Consider the following 18672-nt stretch of genomic DNA (forward strand, 5'->3'; position numbering starts at 1 on the left):
GACTGTCCATAAATTGCCACAAAACTTTTTCAGATATGATGCAACATAACACACCACTACAGGGTACAGGTATCCTTGAACTTAGGATCTGCTAAACTGACATCTAATTGCAAAGAGGTGCTGAATCTTTGTTAAAGTTTACTGTTACACACAAACAAGCATTCACTACTTCAAATGCAGTTTTCTGACATGCCAGTTTAGATTTTCTGTTTGTAACATTTGACACCAGCCAAGCTCTGCACATTTCTTTTACCTGGAGTAATGGATAGCTTGATGTCCTGCAATATTAAAATAGAAATCGGTTGTGTGCTTCATCTCATCAGTATGTCCAGAGACTTCAATCCAGTGTGCTATCGGGAGGCAGTAAACTCCATCTACTATGTCACTGTGGTTGTAAACACAACTTCGATCATGATGGGGCCCACTACCTACAACAGAAGAAAGGACAATTGCAGGCTGTGTATCTGGATAGTCTTTAAAAAAAACTGCTGGGAGATTTGAACTGAGCCTCCAAGGCCTGGAGTAGTGTTTCCTGCCTCTTCAAACTGCATTTCTCGTAACACATTATTAACAACTGAAATAGTGGCAACAGAAGCACTGCCACAAAGCAAATGTTCAGCATTAAAATAAAATTTTGCATATCATTATCAGAAATGTTTTTTTAATTTAGTTATGTATCTTAGCTCCCCCCTCCCCCCCAATATTAAAGACTCCTGAATCACTTAAAATTTAAGGAATAATTAATGTCATTTAAGTTCCTCATTTGATGTCTCATAGTATGTGACCTCAATGTTTAACGTTCTGGCTCTGTGACCTCTCTCTAGGGGGTCAATCTTCCTGTGGCTCAGACATGCCACGGCAGCCTCACCTTGGTTCAGGCTGACTTCTAAGGAAGTTGCCAAGATATGGGAAAGACCTCAGAGAAAGTTCAGAGGACAGAAATGCATGATCAGAAAGGTAAAACCACAAAGAGAGTTAGGACTGGTGACACAGGATTTGCTACCAGCTTAAGGATTCAAGAAGAAAACAACAATGTGGAAAGGCATCAATGCCCAAAGCAGGTGGCAGACAGCAACCTAGAAACAATGCAGACTTTTTTAAAGGAGCAAAGAAGGGTGGCCCTCTTCCATTTCATTTGTTATATATGAAATCCACCAAATTGGCCTTTGCATGTTAAGTGCCCTGATTTTGCATGATAAGATGTTAAATGTCCTAGTTTTACATTTTGCATATTAAGTGTTTCAATGGCCAAATTAGTCTTTACATACTTAAAATGCCCATCAAACTGTTAAAGTTATTGAGTTAATTCTCAGAATCACTTAATCACACAGTTCCTAGTTAAAAATCCCTGTTAATAAAATATTTATAATAATTAATAAAATAAGTTTAATCCCTTCCTTAAGCTTTAACCTTACAAATGTATTGTTTCCTGCACATACCCAAGTTATTCAAGTTAATTAGTATGTTTTAAAAGTTCCTTAAAGTGTTTATAGTTCGGTTTTAAAAGTTCCTTAAAATGTTTGTTGATTTTTCTGTTTTAAAAGTTGGGGTTTTTTTGAAGTGTTTGTAGTGCAGTTTAATGCTTTTGTTAATTTCCTTAAGATCTACAATTTTCCAGGCCCAGCTCCAAGAGCAGACTTTTAACTGTCAAAAGCTATTTTTAGTCTCCTGTCCATTAACCGGCAACTCAGCTCCACGGCAACATGAATTTCAACGAGGACATTTTCCCGCCTTTCAAGCAAGTGACATCATCCCTAAACTTTACCCCAGATGACAGCCAGCCATTGGCAGGATCAGATGACCTCACTTCAAGACTCCACCAATCGCTCCAGACCATGGGGGCTGGATTGTGGGCAGACCTGGGCGGAGCATGGACACCATAAAACTCAGTGCACAGCACTGGAGCTCTCTTTTTGCCTCAGATTAGCTGTGGGTGAAGCCCAACACTGGTGACTCAGGCCTCTATCTCCCAGAGAGACCATTTTAATTATCTAACTTTGGACTAGCCAAAGTTAACCCAGCGTTGCAGGCTTCCTGCACTGGGGCCTTGTGCCAGTTAGGCCTAAAGGTCTCTAATCACTGTGGACCCGGGTTTTGGGATTTTTACTTGGGTTTCCTTACTAGTGGATTTTCCCAGACCGAATTATTTTAGCTTTAATTAATTTTTTCAAAATTATTCTTCTGATAAAACAGTTGTTAATTTTTAATTAACATCAAGACTAGTCTCATTCTTGACAATTCACAGCTGCCTGGCCAGCAAAGACTCTTCAGATTCCTGTTGCAGACCAGACACATAGGGATATCTAGCCAAAGAGTTCATTAAACCCTATCTGTCTTTAACGTTTGCTGACCAATAAACACTCACTTTGTTGTCTTCAAATGCACGTCACACTTCAAGAGTCTGTTCATACACAGTAGAAGTTGCTCAAGGTGACCCACAGAGAGACGATCACAATTGCAATGGTGAACGATCACAACTACCTTAAACGGCCTAGTTTAAGACTCTTTTTCTTATGATTTTCCACTAATATTCATTACCTCCTCCTCTTCTCTTAGAGCAGTAGTGTGAGCTTTAGTCTGAAAACTGGTTTGTAATACCATGCCAGAGTAAGCAACTTGAATTGACATGGGTCATGTCATCAATCAAAAGGTTATCTAGCTTCCAAAAATACAGTACACGTATATTACCCCTCACCACCATTTTTACATACTTATTGTAATACTAATTGCCATGTAGGAATTATTATTGTGCAGATCAGAAGTGACCTAGTCTATGGCTTGCTTAAGCCTGTTACACTTATACATTATTAATGATGTTAAAATTTCTGAGCAAAATCATGCCCAAAGGAGTATCTTCAATTTCACATTGCACGTAAATGCATGACCAGTTTTCAAGCACCACAGTTACGGAAATTTGCTAGAACAAGAGCATTTTGGGAGATATATTAATGCAATGATTATAGAGTAAGAATAACATTTAAGAGGAAAGCCCAATCCATCTCCTTATTTCCAAATGACATGCAGCCCATTTTATCATAATTGTGAAATATTATTATTTACCAAAATAAAAATACTAGGCAGAAAACTATCTTCTCTTTCACACTGCTGAACAATTATGCATCATATAGTTTTTGACTATTTTGATTATAAATAAGGTAAGCAAGATCAGTACATAGTTTCAGAAGCTACAAATCTTATCACTATATTTTTATTTCACATTTCCAATTGTTTATATATTCTTCCCACTTTTAAATAATATGAGAAGACAACAGCATAAATCAACACATACAACAGCACAACAAAATCTATGGATGTTTATGACATTTAACTGACTTCATGCATTCAGCAAAATACAACCACAAACACCATATCTTGCCTTCCCCATTCTACTCTCCAACAACTGTCTGTAGCAACGCACATCACCATGGCCATGTCCTGCCATCATAAGGCTGTCTCTGATCCTAACCCCCACATGCCAGGGGCCCATGTCCTGTCCCAGCCTCAGCCTGTCCCCACCCAATGCTCAGGGCTTGGGCTGCCCTCATGCCCCCAGGCTGTCTGTTACTGACTGCCAGTCCCGTGGGGTGTCCCTGCAGTCCCCAGAGTCGCCAGCCCTCACTTCACCCTGGCAGTTTTGAACCATGGTCTCAGGATCTCTGGCTTTTTTACTACTCCCAGCCTCGTGTTTCCTTGTACTCAGGTACCCACCATGTGCTTTCTACTGCCCCATTTCCAACTGCTGCTGCTTGAGATGCACGCACTTCTGCCATCTGACAGTTTTGCAGTTCATCCTCCTCCTCCAGCTTTAATTCTTGTCTCTTTTTTGCCTTCCTTCCTTTTCTATGACCTTCTTCCTTCTCTCTGCATTCTTAAAAAGGCGCAACCTCTTTGCCTTGTAACCTTACCACCTTCACCATCATTAATTCCCTTAAATAGCCTACAATCACATATGGAAATGGGGCCAAGAGTAAGTTGCCAAGAGCAATTTGTTTTATTTGTTCCCTCAAACAGGTTTGGTCAAATCTCATTCTGAAATGCTTTCTTCTGTAATCAATACTTATCACCGTTTATTTTTCTGCACCGAACAGCCTCAAGCTTCCCGCTATGGCCTACAGTCAAGCCTGAATCTCAAAGGTATGGTTCTGATTTGCCTTTAATAATCAGGTAAACAATAACAGTTTGCATTCGAATCATATTTCATGAGAATTGCCTAGCTCTTTACTACTCCTTATGTTATATACTGATCTATGAATTAAATAACTTTCCTACTGAAATAAGACATCTGTGCAACAGAATGTATATCAACATATTTTCAACACATATACATATATTCACATGTGATATAGTTTCATACAGGAAGGAGTGCTACCATCTTCAAGAAATACTAATTTAGGGGATGGTATGATCAAAGTGCACTGTGTTCAGAAAGCTGAATTCACTACACTTCTTAAGGGAGTTATGAAAATCTGCAATTACCAAAAAAGATCAGGTTTCACTACCGAGGTAATATCCACGTGATTACATAAGTGCTTCTCACCAAAGTTTGCTTCACAAGATGCATTTAAAAAGTTTCAAAAAAAGAAAAAGTTGTTGTATCAGTTCACATCATGCTGCTGCTAGCACAGTTTGTCACAGAAACTCCATAATATTTTGGATACCGTTAGACAACAATGCAATTTATAAAGCATTTCAACTTTTCTGTTCCTAGAGACTATAGTAAAGCCAAGAACATCAAATGTTTTCCATTCACCTGCTCATCTTTGCAGAAAACAAACACAAATGTCCTTTGAGAAAGGGCTCACACAACAGCAAATACATAGTTTTACAACTAAACCCATTTCTGTATCAGTAGTTTTTTTCATCTTGTTTTTATTCATATTCCAAGTGGCAAAACATATTGTTGGGAAGCAAATACACAATCATCTGAAAACATCTAAAATTCAATCATAAAAAAGGATAAGTTATGTATTTGAATAGTACTAATCTTCCCATTAATTGATCATGTTGGCTTTCCTAATTGAAGAAGAAAATAATTTTGGAAGAGTTTATTAGAATATACAGGTCCTAGTTTAACTTCTAGGATAGCACTTTTTTTCATTTATTTAGGTCCCTATTTTATTTTTATTCAAAACCCTTTTTTGCTGTGATTCTTCACAGCAAACCATTTATCTGAAAGAGAAAGAGATTAAGATAAGTTTCTAGGCAATAAACTATGAAGTTTTTCATTGCTTTTGCCCTTGTTGCTCTGTACTGCAGATGATTGTGTGGCGGAAACCACTGATGTAGGGAATTGCTGGAGAGCAAAGCAACCAACCAGCCCCACTGACAGCTCAAGCCTCACAGAGGGCTCTTTCAAAATCTGCATGACTGCAGTTTATGGCTCCTTGTTTAATGCATATGAAGGATGATCAAAGTAGTGTATGAAGCGGCTGTACAAATAACTAAACAAAAGAATAAAACCAAAGATCTCCACATAACTGATAAATGGCACTGGCAAAAGAAGGAGACCAGAATGAAGCAAAGGAAAGCTTTGTTTTGATCCTCCTTGAGCAGGAAGGTTGGATCAGATGACCCACTGTGGTCCCTTCCAGCCTGATCAATTCTGTGAAAACTAGATGAAGATACAGTAAGTAATACAAGACATGCAAAGATCTAGACTGGAAGAAGGTAAGCAGAGACTAGAAGAGGATGTTCTGAAATTCAATCTAGTGAGGCACAACAACAAAACACAAAGAAAAACCTGCAGTTACTATTTTTTTACAGCTGTACTGCAGGGGTGAAAGAAGTATAATCCAACAGTCTGCCAACAGCACAGACACATCTTGACACAGCAGAGGACTGCACACAGATTGCACAAAAGAGTCACAGTGGAGAAATTACCAGCTTGATCTTAAAACACAATAAACAAAATCTGGGTCAATGAAATTTCTTATCACCATTAAGGGTGAACCACATGAATAAATGAAAAAAATAAGACTGCCTCTCCCACTGTCTCTGCAGAGCTCTTTGCAGCAAAGGCTCTGCTCAGCCACTGCTCTTTCAGCTACGAGGTTGTTGCACACCTTGCTCTAAGTTTTAGTTTTTTCTGTTCTGTGTTATGTAAGGAGACGTATGCAGGAACTCCAGGGCACAAGAGCAGCCATAAAGGTGCTGGGTATCTCATCCATGCCTTAGCCTGACCTTAAAACACTGATATGCAACTTCCAAGCCTCTAAACCCCAGTAAGGTAAGGGCATTTCTCAGTTCACTGCTACCTCTTTAAAAACCACAGGGCTACTGAGATAACCTTAGACACACACACATTAGCTTCAACAGCAACTAACCAACCCAAACCACAAGCAGCCAGGCAATTTTCAGATTGCCTACTCACAAATCAGTTAGAGCAAAGACTAACTCCTATAATCTTTGTCATAAATTTTGCATGAACAAACACATTTTAAGTGTGTAGCGGGTTGGGTTTGTAACCGGGCGGAGACACCAATTTAGTGTAGTAGTTTGGTCCAAAATACTCATTACTGTTTACCTTCTGTGAGATAAGAATTAGGAGAAATGCAAAGCAGGCACCAATCTTGAAAGAATATAAAGAAGTTTATTAACAGACCTAAAAGAAAAAAAAGTCATACCACACCTTCAGAACTCTTCTCCTCCCCCCACCTTTCTCCCTTCTCCAAGTGACAATATAAAAAGACAACCCTTAAGGATGTTCAGTCTGTTTACCACTTCCATAACAACCTTGTTCAGTCCATTTAGGAAGAGGAGTCTCTCTTGCCCATGCTATGAAAACAGTATCACAACAAGACAGCCACCCACTTCCAAATAACTTTGTTCAGTCCATTTAGGAAGAGGAGTCTCTGCTCGCATGTGAGTCCCTTCCCCAACTTGCAGCTTTTCCCACAACTACTTTTGAGGGTCCACTCTTGAAGTTTTTTGGGGTACAATTTTAAGGTTGAGCCGTTCAGAAACAAAAGTTCTCTTCATCCATCTCTGGGAGCATTTCATCTCTAAGAACAGAAGCCCTTCTCCTTCCCTGGGAGCAAAGGGTCTTCCTCATCTTCATCTTTAGGACTATTTCTGGGAGCATCTCTAGGAACTGAGGTTTTCTCCTTTCCCATTTGGAGCAAAAGTCCTCATCGCTTCCATCTCTCCCTGTTCAAACTTCTCATGAAATTACAGCTGCATCAGCATTTGCTCATCTCAGCGCAGGTGCTTTTGCTTACGAGTTGAACACTGCACCCCCCATATCTTCATGAAATTACAACAGGATACTCTGATATATCATAGCTTCACAACAGAATTTCAGCTTTAAGCATCTCCTCTTTCTCTTCCCTCAGGTTTTCAGCTCTTCATAGCACTAAAAGGGTTAATCTCACCTAGGCCTTGCAGCTGGAATGAAGCTTATTGCTGTTGGCCACATGATCTCTGCCGGACATCGGTGCAGCTTTTGGCTGAATCTTGGCAGCACTGGAGGTGGGGGGTGCCAAGCCGGCTGTCTGCCCACAGCAGGGCTGTGGGGAGGGTTCCGCGGGTGGAACAGGACCCATCGGCTCCAGGATGGCCGTGGCCCGGCCCGGCCTGACCCAAGCAGGGCCTGGCCGGGCCCGCTGGCCCCCACACGGGGCCCGCAGTCACCTGTCCCAGCACCGGAAACGAGAGAGAGCTTGGGGGGGGTTTGTCTATTCTTAAGTGTGGATCACAGAGGTGGTCACAACTTTAAGTGGCTTAAAGACTTGTCCATATTCAAACTGGCCAGCTGATAGGTTCTGTCAGGTCATAGAGGAAGCTGTAAGCACCCCTTAGCAAGAACATCACTTCTGGGACTATGCTTGCTAACCTATGACAAAGTGTCAATTCAAAATTTTAACTATGTCTAAATATTTTAAGTAATTCCATTTGCTGTATCAAATGAGGTCCTTTAACAAGGTAAATGAGTACCTTAAGTTCATGCTTAGAAATTCCCCTGGAAGAGTTTAATTATAATAAGCACTCTGGGGGCAGAGAAACAGAGCACGGAATAAAAGACTTCTTAAAAAAAAAATAGAACAGGAAGTAAAGAAAACATACCAAAAATGATCTCCAAAATAAAGCATTTAAAAGCTTTAAGTTTTTGCCAGCTTCCTTACCTTTTATACCAACATTACAATGAAGAAAAGTCTCAAATCCTATTTTGGATACAGTTCTCAGTTATCTGAATGTACCACTGCACAGCATTGTTACCACACATCAACTCTAACTGAACTTCCTTCAGTACACTCACAATATTCAAATCTACTTACCCTTCACACCACATCCTGTCACAAAAGTGAAAAAAATTCAATCTCTGATGTTTTGAAATAGCATCTGTCTCAATCTTGCCAAGGCTGAATTGCTATTGATCCTTAAAAAACAGAAGTAGGGGAGGCTGGATTCCCCTCGCTGGAACTGCGCGAGGTCAAGTTTTGGAGAGTTTGAGCCTGCCACAGGCTCAAGAGTCCCACCTTCCTCAAGTCTCAGCAAAGCCCTCAGTAGCAGCCCTTTGTTTTCACAGCTCTGACAAATAGCTCTAATTCTGTATGCCATGTACAAAACCTTACCTGCATGCCTAAGAAAAGCATACTTTGATTTTTAATGCTGTTTTTTTTCTACAGTCAGTAAATCATCTTCCCCTTAAGATTCTGTAAATGGTAGATCAATTTATTGGATTACTTAAACACCTAGCATTAATATAAGACAAAACTGTTAATTTGCCACACCTAGTTCAGTAACTCCTTCATAACTGGTTTGATTTTCAGAAATGTTTCCTTGCATTTGCAAGCCCAAAAGAGATACCCAAAAAGCAGAAAACCACTTGCATCATATACCACATGTTTATATTTTACCAGACTTAAAGCAGACTGTTTCAACTTCCCTTTTGGTAGAGCTGATACATAGAACCATGGAAATAAGTTTTAATTCAATTAAAATTCAGGCTGAATTTGAGAATTTTTAGTCTATTCTTATAGCCTAAGAAATTATTTTATGGAACTATATTTTGAAATTATGCCAGAATTAGAACTAAATGGTTTACAAGAAAGCCATTCTCAGCACTCAAAGCTGTTAATCACCAAGGCTTTTTTTCTTTTTCTTTTTTTTAATCAGATATAAGAAAATTCAATTTTTCAAAGGCAACTTTCAAAAACATGTTTTATTTCTCTCTCTAGGTCTGCTCAGGCACAGGTGTTTCTCAGTGGGAACTTCTACTGTACTAAGAGATTTTAACCAAATGCCTGGTTTGAAGATGAAGTCAGAGAAAAGCAACTAAAAGGAAATCTATCTCATGTAAAAGACAGTTTCTTTTCTGACAGATGGTAGAAATAAGACTAAAGGAAATACAAATGAGAGAATAATGGCTGATAGCAACAAAATTATAATCTAATACTGTCTTTAATAATAATACCCATTTGCTTTGACACTCTCTACTGTACTGTCTACTACTGATTGCTACTTTTTATCATACCAGAAGAAGAACAGGCAGGAAACAAGCCACATCAAAACAGCAACCATGGCAACACCTTAACCAAAGTATCATCCCAGTTACTTACCACTTCTCTGTGTTTCCTGCCATTGAAAATATGTTGTTGAGCTCTATTGCACGCTACCATCACTTGGAAGTGAGGGACAGGAAAAATGGTAAATACAGGATTTGCATAAGCAATGCATTTATTGTAAATTTGCCATTATAACCACAAGGGCTTTAATTAGACTCTCACAGCAATCAGAACTGGCCTCTGATTATCTCTCTGGGTAGGAAAAGATACATACCTGCCAAATCCAGAGGAATGCAAGTATATGTATTTATTTTTATTCTTCTAATTTTGCAGTTTCACATAGGCAACTCTGCATTGTTTTATTGATGTCTGGTTGTCTGCTCAGTATAAGCTGACTAATGCTGATAAGCAGATAGAAAGTAATGAGAAACTTGCTACCACTTAATTGCACCAAAATGCATGCTATGCATATGTCTTGAGGGGGGCTGAAGAACAAAACACCAGGAGCTACTGCATTTCGTAACCAATTTCTTTCAGTTCCTTAAAGAGGTATTGGGTTGTAGAATTCAAAGTAACCCACTTCTACTCATTAAATTTCATCGCATCTGAAAGGTGTTAAGGTATCTAGCACTGTCCAGAAAGTAACAGCTTTGCAGGAACAAAATGTCTATGATGCACAATTATTCAACTATCAACACCCAACTGTGCTTTATGTTAATTTCTAGTTACCACCTACTTCAGAACAAGACTGGGATAGGCAAAATAAGTAAAACTGGATTACTTTCAAAACCAGAACAGATTACACTTAAATACTCATGAAACTTGCAAGCAGCTGCAAGACACTAGGCAGCCACTGGCTATACACAGGGAATATGGCACCACCCAGTGGGAACAGCACTACATGAAATACCTGCATTAAAAGAGAGATGAAGAAATGTAACTCTTCAGAGTTTGCCGGATTTTTTTGTTTGGTTTTGGTTGTTTGTTTTTAATAATGGAACTGTTACCTGTTTTGGGGATCTGTAGATTAGCTTTGGAGAAAGAAAAAGAAAAAAAAATGGATCTCAGTTACAGAAATTAGCACTGTATCCAACTGTACTTCTTAGAATGGCCTCAAGAGAATATCTGTGTATCCTGCTAAGGCTTAGCACCAAGTATTTTTCGTTCTGTTACAGTATCTCCATTGCAAACAGCAACGAGGCCTTACCTTCTCATACAGCCTTTCAAGAATCTCCTCCTTTAAATTAAGAAATTATACCTGTTTTTTTCAAAGAGCTGAAGCCAAGAAGTCAGATTGCTTGAAGTTTCAACACACTTAAAAAATGAAATTTTAATGTGTTTAACTACCACTGATGTTTTCAACCAATCAATCGGGTGCTCAACCCTTGAAACCTATTACCAGAATTTACTTCTGATATTTTCACTGACTGCTATTACAACAATATGTAAATCTTTATTACTTGATAAATGTACTGATCTTCAGGTTTATATGAACAAGCTCACAGGAGCTGGAAATGTTGGAAGGCCAACATACCACAGGCTGAATAACATAACTGTTTCTAAACTGAACTGTATTGTACTGCTTGTTTTGTCTTGCCAACAAGACACCTCCTTTTCTCTCCTCCCCCTTCCCAAAACCAGAGATGGGTTTTTTTTGGAAGGATTAAGGCTCTGCTCACCTGAACAAATTACTAGAATATAGGCTGATCCTGCTTTTGAGCTTTCATTGGCCATACTGTATCTGTCAAGCTTCAAGCAAGCTCCATCTACACCAAACTAACACCTACATGAAACTCACAGAATCACAGAATGGTTTGGGTTGGAAGGGGCCTTAAAGATCATCCAGTTCCAAGCCCCCCACTTCCTCCCCATGCAGGGACACTTTTCACTAAACCAGGTTGCTCAGGGCCCCATCTAAACTGGTGTTCAACACTTCAAGGAAGGGGAATCCAGAACTTCTCTGGGCAACAATGAATCAGCATTTTACAATACAAGTATTATATGGGTTTTATATAATTTATTTTTCTCCTTCTCAAAAATATAAAGTGTCAGCAGATAGTATTCCATCATTTCAAAATACAGTTTGGGGCATAACCCTAGTAAATTATCTGTCCTTTTACAGAGCATGTTTCTTGATTAGTACCTACAGTTTACTTAGATGAAAGTAAGGGGATAAAGGCACAGATGAGTGTTCCATCATAAACTCACAAAACCAAATTCAAGTATAAGTTTCATCTTGCATTTATTTAATTTTGACAGTTGGCACAAAATACTTTTAGTTTCCAAGCTGAGAGACATTGTGTCCAGTTTTGAAGAATCACCATCAAAAACAAAGTACACAGACAGACACAGGTACAGTCAGGGGAAAAAAGGTATATACATGAATTTAGGGGGTTTTTTTCTAAACCTGCTCCCAAATTCTAAACCTCAACATAACCAACCTGCTTCTACAGATACCACAGCATATCACAAACCCTCCTGGATAGCAGGCTTCAGCTTTCACAGTAGGTAAACAAGTACTCCACACAGCTCACATGATCTGAGCCAGAAATGCTCAAAGGCTTTAAGTGACAAGTCCTGGGTGCAGTCCAGCAACATCTCCCTGGGACAGCAGAGGTAAGTATCTGATCCTTCAGGAGCACAAGGGAGTGTCCTCTCCCACCTCCTCCTGCTAGGGAGGGGAACTTGTTCTCTCCAGGCACAAGCAACAACCCAGCGAATCTTGCACAGGCCAAGCCTAGCCTGAAAGCTTCCTACCAAGAGCCACAGAACACTGGCCTGTGACTTTGACCCTTCCAGCCCACAGAAATAATTACCCTCACTTTATCTTTCAGTCTCCCCACAGCACTGGAATGGCTGCAATTTGTACTCAAAATATATGATATGGTAAGTACTGTACTATTATAAAAACAATATGCACTGCCAGTAGAATTCTCACACACATACATGCCTTAATAAAAAAATTGAAGTAATTTTCTTAAATACAACACATGATTTCAACATCCAGTATACGTAAAGATCTGACATCCGTAACTGGAGTACAATTTCTCTGGTTACAGATGAATGCCTCAACTCATAAACTTAGAGCAAGTATCATTCTGCACTTTCCTCTATCCCTCATAACCACATCTTCAAAACTGCAGATGTTCTGCAAGTGCTAAATGTTTCCCAAAGCACATTTTAATTCTAAACACGCAGGATACTAAAGAGACAATGCACACCATTTGTTTAGCACAAAAAAAAAGTTCTTAAAAAAGGAAGTTGTCTTTTCAAATTGTGATTTTTATAAGAATAAACAGATGACAGCCAAAACTTTCATTGATCAAGAGTTACAAAAAACAAAACCCAAAAAATGTTAAAACAAATTAGATAAAAAAGAACTGCAAGATTGCTCAATTATCGGATACGAAAATATCCTTAGGCTCCTGTTGAAACCCTGGGTTTAGAAAATTTAGGTTTATGGGATATAGCGATACATATATGTGTAACAAGATGGAGGACTTGGGGTGTGGGTTTGTTCTTCTTCCCTCCTTCCTCTCCACAAATCTGGGAAGTTTGGTATTGGTTAAAAAAACCCACAGTGTGGATCATAAATGAAGAGTTACTGGGTTATAAGTAAAAATAAATTAGTTGGCATTCCATAATTGGATAGTATGGACTTTAAATGGCCTTGGAAGTTAGAACTCAGGGCCATTTTCCACCTTGTTAACTAAGAAGCACATCCTGTGCAGTTGTACCATAATAAGAAAATAATAAACATCTAAGTCCAAAGAAAAACTCCCTGTCTTCTGGGTTTCAATCCAAACTCTGAGCAAAAGAACTCATGAAACAGAGGCAAAGAAGAAAACAAAAGAAAAGAAACGGGGAAAATTAACAATTGGTGCCCGTGTGTGAGGACTCCGAGTTTGGACTCCCTGAAGAAAACGAGAGAAAAGAAGAAAAAGCAGCTTAGAGCTGGAACAGGAAAAGGAAGAAGAATATTCCCTGGGGAAAAAGGAGCTCAAAAACCCTAAAGGCTGGTGAAAGGAACCAGAACTGGACTGCTGAACAGACCCAGAACACAGGCACTGAGGAAGACTTCTGACATCAAAGTCAGGTATGATTTATATGCTTCAGGGTTAATCTTAATTCATAATGGGAAATGTTATGTCAATATCGCAGAGAGACATACTTAGTAAGTTAGAATCTATGGTAAAAGAACACCCTACAGCTCTCCTGAAAGAACAATTAAGAGATCTCAGTATCTCCGGGACTCTGTACATCTAAGACAATATAATACAACCTCTCTTGGAAATAGTCGCGCTGCAAGGCTTCTTCCCATCTGCAGAGTTGTATACGAAGTTATGGCAAGCAAAAATCAGACAGAACAGCGCAGCGAGATGCCAACAGCTTCTCACAGTGACACGGCTCACGCGGAGCCTCTGGAAGGAGCCCCGCCTCCTCCTCACGTGGCGGCAGCTAAAACTCCAGAACAGAAGGAGTTTGTAACGGATTGCGAGCTGCCCGAAATGCTAAACACAATTACCAGCGCAGAAGATACGGCAAAAGCAAAGCAGATAACATCTGAGGGAGTGCAGGGAAGCCCGGGTTCGTCCCTGGTCAATTCACAAACCGTGGCACGGGCCGACCCATGACTGGAGCAGTCAAAACAACAAAAGCTGCCCCAGACAAGTGAGAGAGAAGAATAATGTGATACTTTACCCGTCACTGCGATGCGTGGTCCCCCCCGGTTGCCTGCTTTTATGCAAAATCCTATAGAATCCCCCCACCGCGGCGGTGAGCATGGAATTTTTCCTTTCGCAAAATGGCGCACCCAGCTTACTTCCGCCGTACAAAATGGTGCCACCCCAGGTCACGTCCATAAACAATGCCTACGTACTTCTGCCTGGGCCATCTTGTAGCCAACAAGCTCTTCATCCTCCAGCTGCGATGCCACCTGTGGCTGCTTCTACTGTTGCACCCTCAAATATATATGATAAACAGACACAAAGACAACCAGATTTCTGCACAAGGGAAGAAAGCATGAATGCAGCTTTGAAGCCAAAAGGAAAAGCATCTTTACAAGGCATAAATCTACAAAATACAAACAATCTACACAATACAAACAGAGAATTAGTCACATTTTCTCCTAATTTAGGAGTATTTTCAAACAACAATCCAAGTAATTCTTCAGAAGATACACCTAGCTTTACCAACTGGGCAGACAAGCCCAAGAAGACACAACAACATCAATGAGATACAACGACACAACATCAAGCCACAGAAGATACAACTTAGAACCTGTGTCAACAACCTGCAGGATCTACAGCAGCTCTTGGGAGAAATCAATTGAATCAGGGCAATTTTGGGGATCACCAATCATGAACTTGCTCCAGTTTTTCACTTGCTAAGAGGAGACTGGGACATCATGTCTCCCAGGATTCTTACTCCTGAGGCTCAAGAGGCTCATGACAGAGTGTCAAACAGTTATCACCAAATAGCCATTTTTTGGAAAATATAAAAATATTCATCTGGCAGTGGATACATTTTCCAATGCGCTTTTTGCCTCCTTGCACACAGGAGAAACAGCGAAACATGCACGTCAGCATTTTCTGCAAGCATTTGCATCATTAGGTGTGCCTCAAGAAATAAAAACAGACAATGGTCCATCTTACATAGCAAAAGAGCCACATAAATTCTTAATTAATTGGGGTGTGCATCACTCCTTCAGTATTCCTCATTCTCCTACAGGGCAAGCAATCATTGAAAGAACACACCACACCTTAAAATCCCTTTTGGATAAACAAAAAGAGGGAGAAGGTAGAGGCTACGCCTCAAATGCGCTTGAATAAAGCGCTATATGTTTTAAATGTTTTGAACAGCTCTTTTGCAGAACCAAATCTGCCAATAATCAGACATTTTTCCAACACCACACAAGCAAAGTTAAAGGAAAACCCTTTAGTTTTGATCAGAAATCCAGAGATAGGGAAAATTGAAGGCCCATTCCCACTAATAACCTGGGGCAAAGGGTACACTTGTGTCTCTACAGGTGCTGGTCCAAAGTGGATTCCTTCAAAAAATGTGAAGCCCTACAAACCACAGGAATACCCAGACACCCCCAGAAGCAAAGAAGCAAGCACGCAGACATGAACTGCAGAAAGACCACAGCTGATGATAAACATCTTTCATACCACATGCAGAAGCTGTGAACCTTGGGTTTTGTGCCAGTTACAATAATGTTGGTATCGTAAAGCCTTGTTGACAAGTGCGTGGTGTGGATCGTGTTATGATTGAGAATTACATAAGAAGTGTAAGGCCACTGAAATTTTAATTATATTGGGTCACGAGGAAGGAAATAGTCCTCGTCTCCATAGTAATTGGAGAGAACTTTAGAGAGACTTTAAAGAGGTCCAAATTTGCAGAATTGAATGCAAAAGAAATAACTTTTGTGCCTTACACTTGGCTTGTCCCAGAACGAGACTGAGAAAAGAAACCAAAGAGAAGTATGAAACTAAATCAGATATCATACTTGTGCCTTATTACTTCATTGTTTGCCTTAAGTAACGCGATCCTGCCCATGAGTCAATCAAAAACCAGTGTTTGGGTGACCTTAGCCAATGCCTCAGGCCTGGATACCATTTGTTTGACTTACTCAAGTCCAGAAAAGCCATCCTCAATCTGCTTGGTTGGTTTACTGGTAGACAATTGGCCAATACCAAAAAATGTCTCTTCAGATCTTTCAGGATTCCTCATGAATCCCACAGAGGAATGGGGTGTCTGGACTAAATTTCTCCCTGAGACACCCTATGAACCTCAAGAATTGGAAATCCTTGGCTCAGTAAAAATGGATTTTTACATAATATTTGATTCTCCTGAGTCAGAATAAAAACAAAATCACAGATGTCACTCCAAATCATGCATTGTACAAAAATGCGACATCTTGGTGCCATTTCACCTCAGTCTCATAATCTGAAGGTCGTGAGTTCGATCTTCACACATGCTTTTTTTTTTGAATGTGTTGCATGAATCTTTCTGAGCACTCTGAGTCAGTCTTTGCTGATATCAAAGAACTGCAAATAGGTCTTTCAAAATTAAGAGAAGAAGATGAGTCCGGTTGGTTTAATGATCTGTCTGGTAACTAGCAAACTACTAAATGGATCAAAGATCTCATAAAAATGGGAGGTGTAATTATAATTGTTATCCTTCTCATTTTCTTCCTTGTGCCATGTCTTTTCTCCTTTCTGCAAAGGGCCCTCCAGAGGACCACAAACGCTGTATTTCTGGTTGAAAAACAATTAGAAGAAGGTTTCATCAAATTCAGAGTTGAAAGGGCATCATGGTTGGATGATCTGTTTGATTGGTTGAGCCTCGCTCCATTATGGAGAGAGCTTTTGAAATTGGGCATGTATGTTTTGATTGTCATTATAGTCACCATGGTACTTGTACCTTGTCTACTTCAGTGTATCCAACAATGGTTTAACAAAGCAGTTAAATCAGGGTTCATGGTTCAAACAGGCTCCCTTCTTGTAATACATGAAGAACAATAAATGTTCAAGGTTTAAGAAAATTTGTTCTTTCCTGTAAATATCAATTTAGGAAAAAATTGATGATATGAGTGACTAATTACAAAACTCTTCTGCATTTGGATGATATGCCCATTTGATATCTATCATTCCAGCTAAGCAATGAGCTCAAAACCCTGAGCATTCACAATGACAAGAACAAAATGCCACACAGGTTAATCCTAAAACTGCAAATCTGCCAAAACACAGTATGTTTATTACTCTGTCTGCATTTCCTAAATGTGCTCCCTGGAACAGACAATAATTTGACCTACCACTACTTCCAAACCAGACAGTAACCATCAGCCTTACAATTGCTGATTCTCTGTAGTTATTCTCTATTATTTCTCTAGAATTCTAATAACTTCTAATTCTATTATTATTTCTATATTCTGTGTGGTGAGGACAGCTTTATATACCAGTATCATTGTCTTATTATATACAACTTGGCACCTTCAAAAGAGACCCAATTCTCCTTTCTTGGACAGATGTAAAGATTTTTATCCCATAAATTCACTTTTCCTGCAATTCTGGAAAAGAAAAACATGGTTAAAACAGTCAGAATATACTGTTTGTTTTAGCTGCTAAATAAAACAATTACTACTGCATGACATACTTAGTCCTTCATGATGTAAACGTCTGTGAATGTAGCATTAACACGTAGTCTTTTATTAGCATAAAGAAGAACAAAAAAATGCAACAGTTATGACAACATGCATGTTTTAGTTTACATGACAGAAAGGCAGCTCAGAAGTGTGGTATGTATTCTTAAAATGGGTGAAGAGTAACTGCTCTACAATGGGTTATTTTGGTACATGGATTGTAAAGCTGAGTTAAAAAAACCCCTCACAAATTACCTAGTGATCTTCTTCCTTTCATTAGGTCAGATCCATTCCTCAGTAACAAGAGGTATATTTAGAGCTTTATTTGACTCAGCAGACAATTGTCTTGTATTTAAGATACTTAAACATACTAGAACAGCACATGGAAACTGACTAGAGTTATTCAACGCTTGACAACACATAGCAAGAGAAAAACACGGTAGAAGTACTACTGAAAGAGCAAGAAGATTGGAAAAGCTGTAACTGAATTTCTCCCTGGGTTTTTCTTTAAGAAATCACAATAGTAAAATTTACCAGCCTGAAAATGCCATCATGACATTTCACCTAGTGACATAAAATAACAACCCACACCATAGTGCATAAGATCCTGAATTCTGTACTTCTGGGGGAAGAAAAAAACCAAAACATGATGACAATGGATGCCTAAAATAAGGGGGGAAAAAAAAATGAAACCGTTTCAAATAACTTTTACCAACCTAGAAGGGTAGCTTCCTTCTGCATTCACCCGCCTCCATCACGCGGTTAAAAAATGTTTTTGTTTGCAAGAACTCACGTCACGCCACGACAGCCTGAGCGGCTCCACCTGCAAGCACAGCTCAGGCCGCCGCTGTGCCGGAGCATCGGCAGCACCCGGCTCAGGCACGGCTCGGCCGACCGGGACACCCTCCCGGCCCCGGCAGGAACCAGGCGGAGCTGCCGGAGCGGGCTGCAGCCAAAGCCATCCCTCAAGGAGAAGCGCTCGCAGCGCCGCTCCGCCCCTCCCGGCAGGGCCGGCGGGCGGGCACC

The 18672-nt window shown here is 39.8% G+C and overlaps 1 protein-coding gene across 3 annotated transcripts in view; it reads right to left on the bottom strand.

The window, feature by feature from the left end:
* The window catches only part of EPM2A (EPM2A glucan phosphatase, laforin), a 42907-nt gene that overhangs the window by 23831 nt on the left and 404 nt on the right, over positions 1 to 18672 (bottom strand). Inside the window, exons 1-2 of one of the 3 annotated variants that reach the window (XM_048297738.1) lie at positions 18363 to 18670; positions 254 to 428 (exon numbers count right to left, since the gene is read on the bottom strand). In XM_048297738.1, coding sequence (XP_048153695.1) covers positions 254 to 428; positions 18363 to 18387 — 200 coding nt within the window. In that variant the 5' untranslated portion in view covers positions 18388 to 18670. Of the gene's footprint in view, positions 1 to 253; positions 429 to 18362; positions 18671 to 18672 lie in introns of those variants that run through there. The other 2 variants (XM_048297739.1, XM_048297737.1) reach the window with 2 other exon arrangements.

Source organism: Corvus hawaiiensis, chromosome 3 (genome assembly GCF_020740725.1).
Source record: "Corvus hawaiiensis isolate bCorHaw1 chromosome 3, bCorHaw1.pri.cur, whole genome shotgun sequence".
NCBI classification, from domain to species: domain Eukaryota; kingdom Metazoa; phylum Chordata; class Aves; order Passeriformes; family Corvidae; genus Corvus; species Corvus hawaiiensis.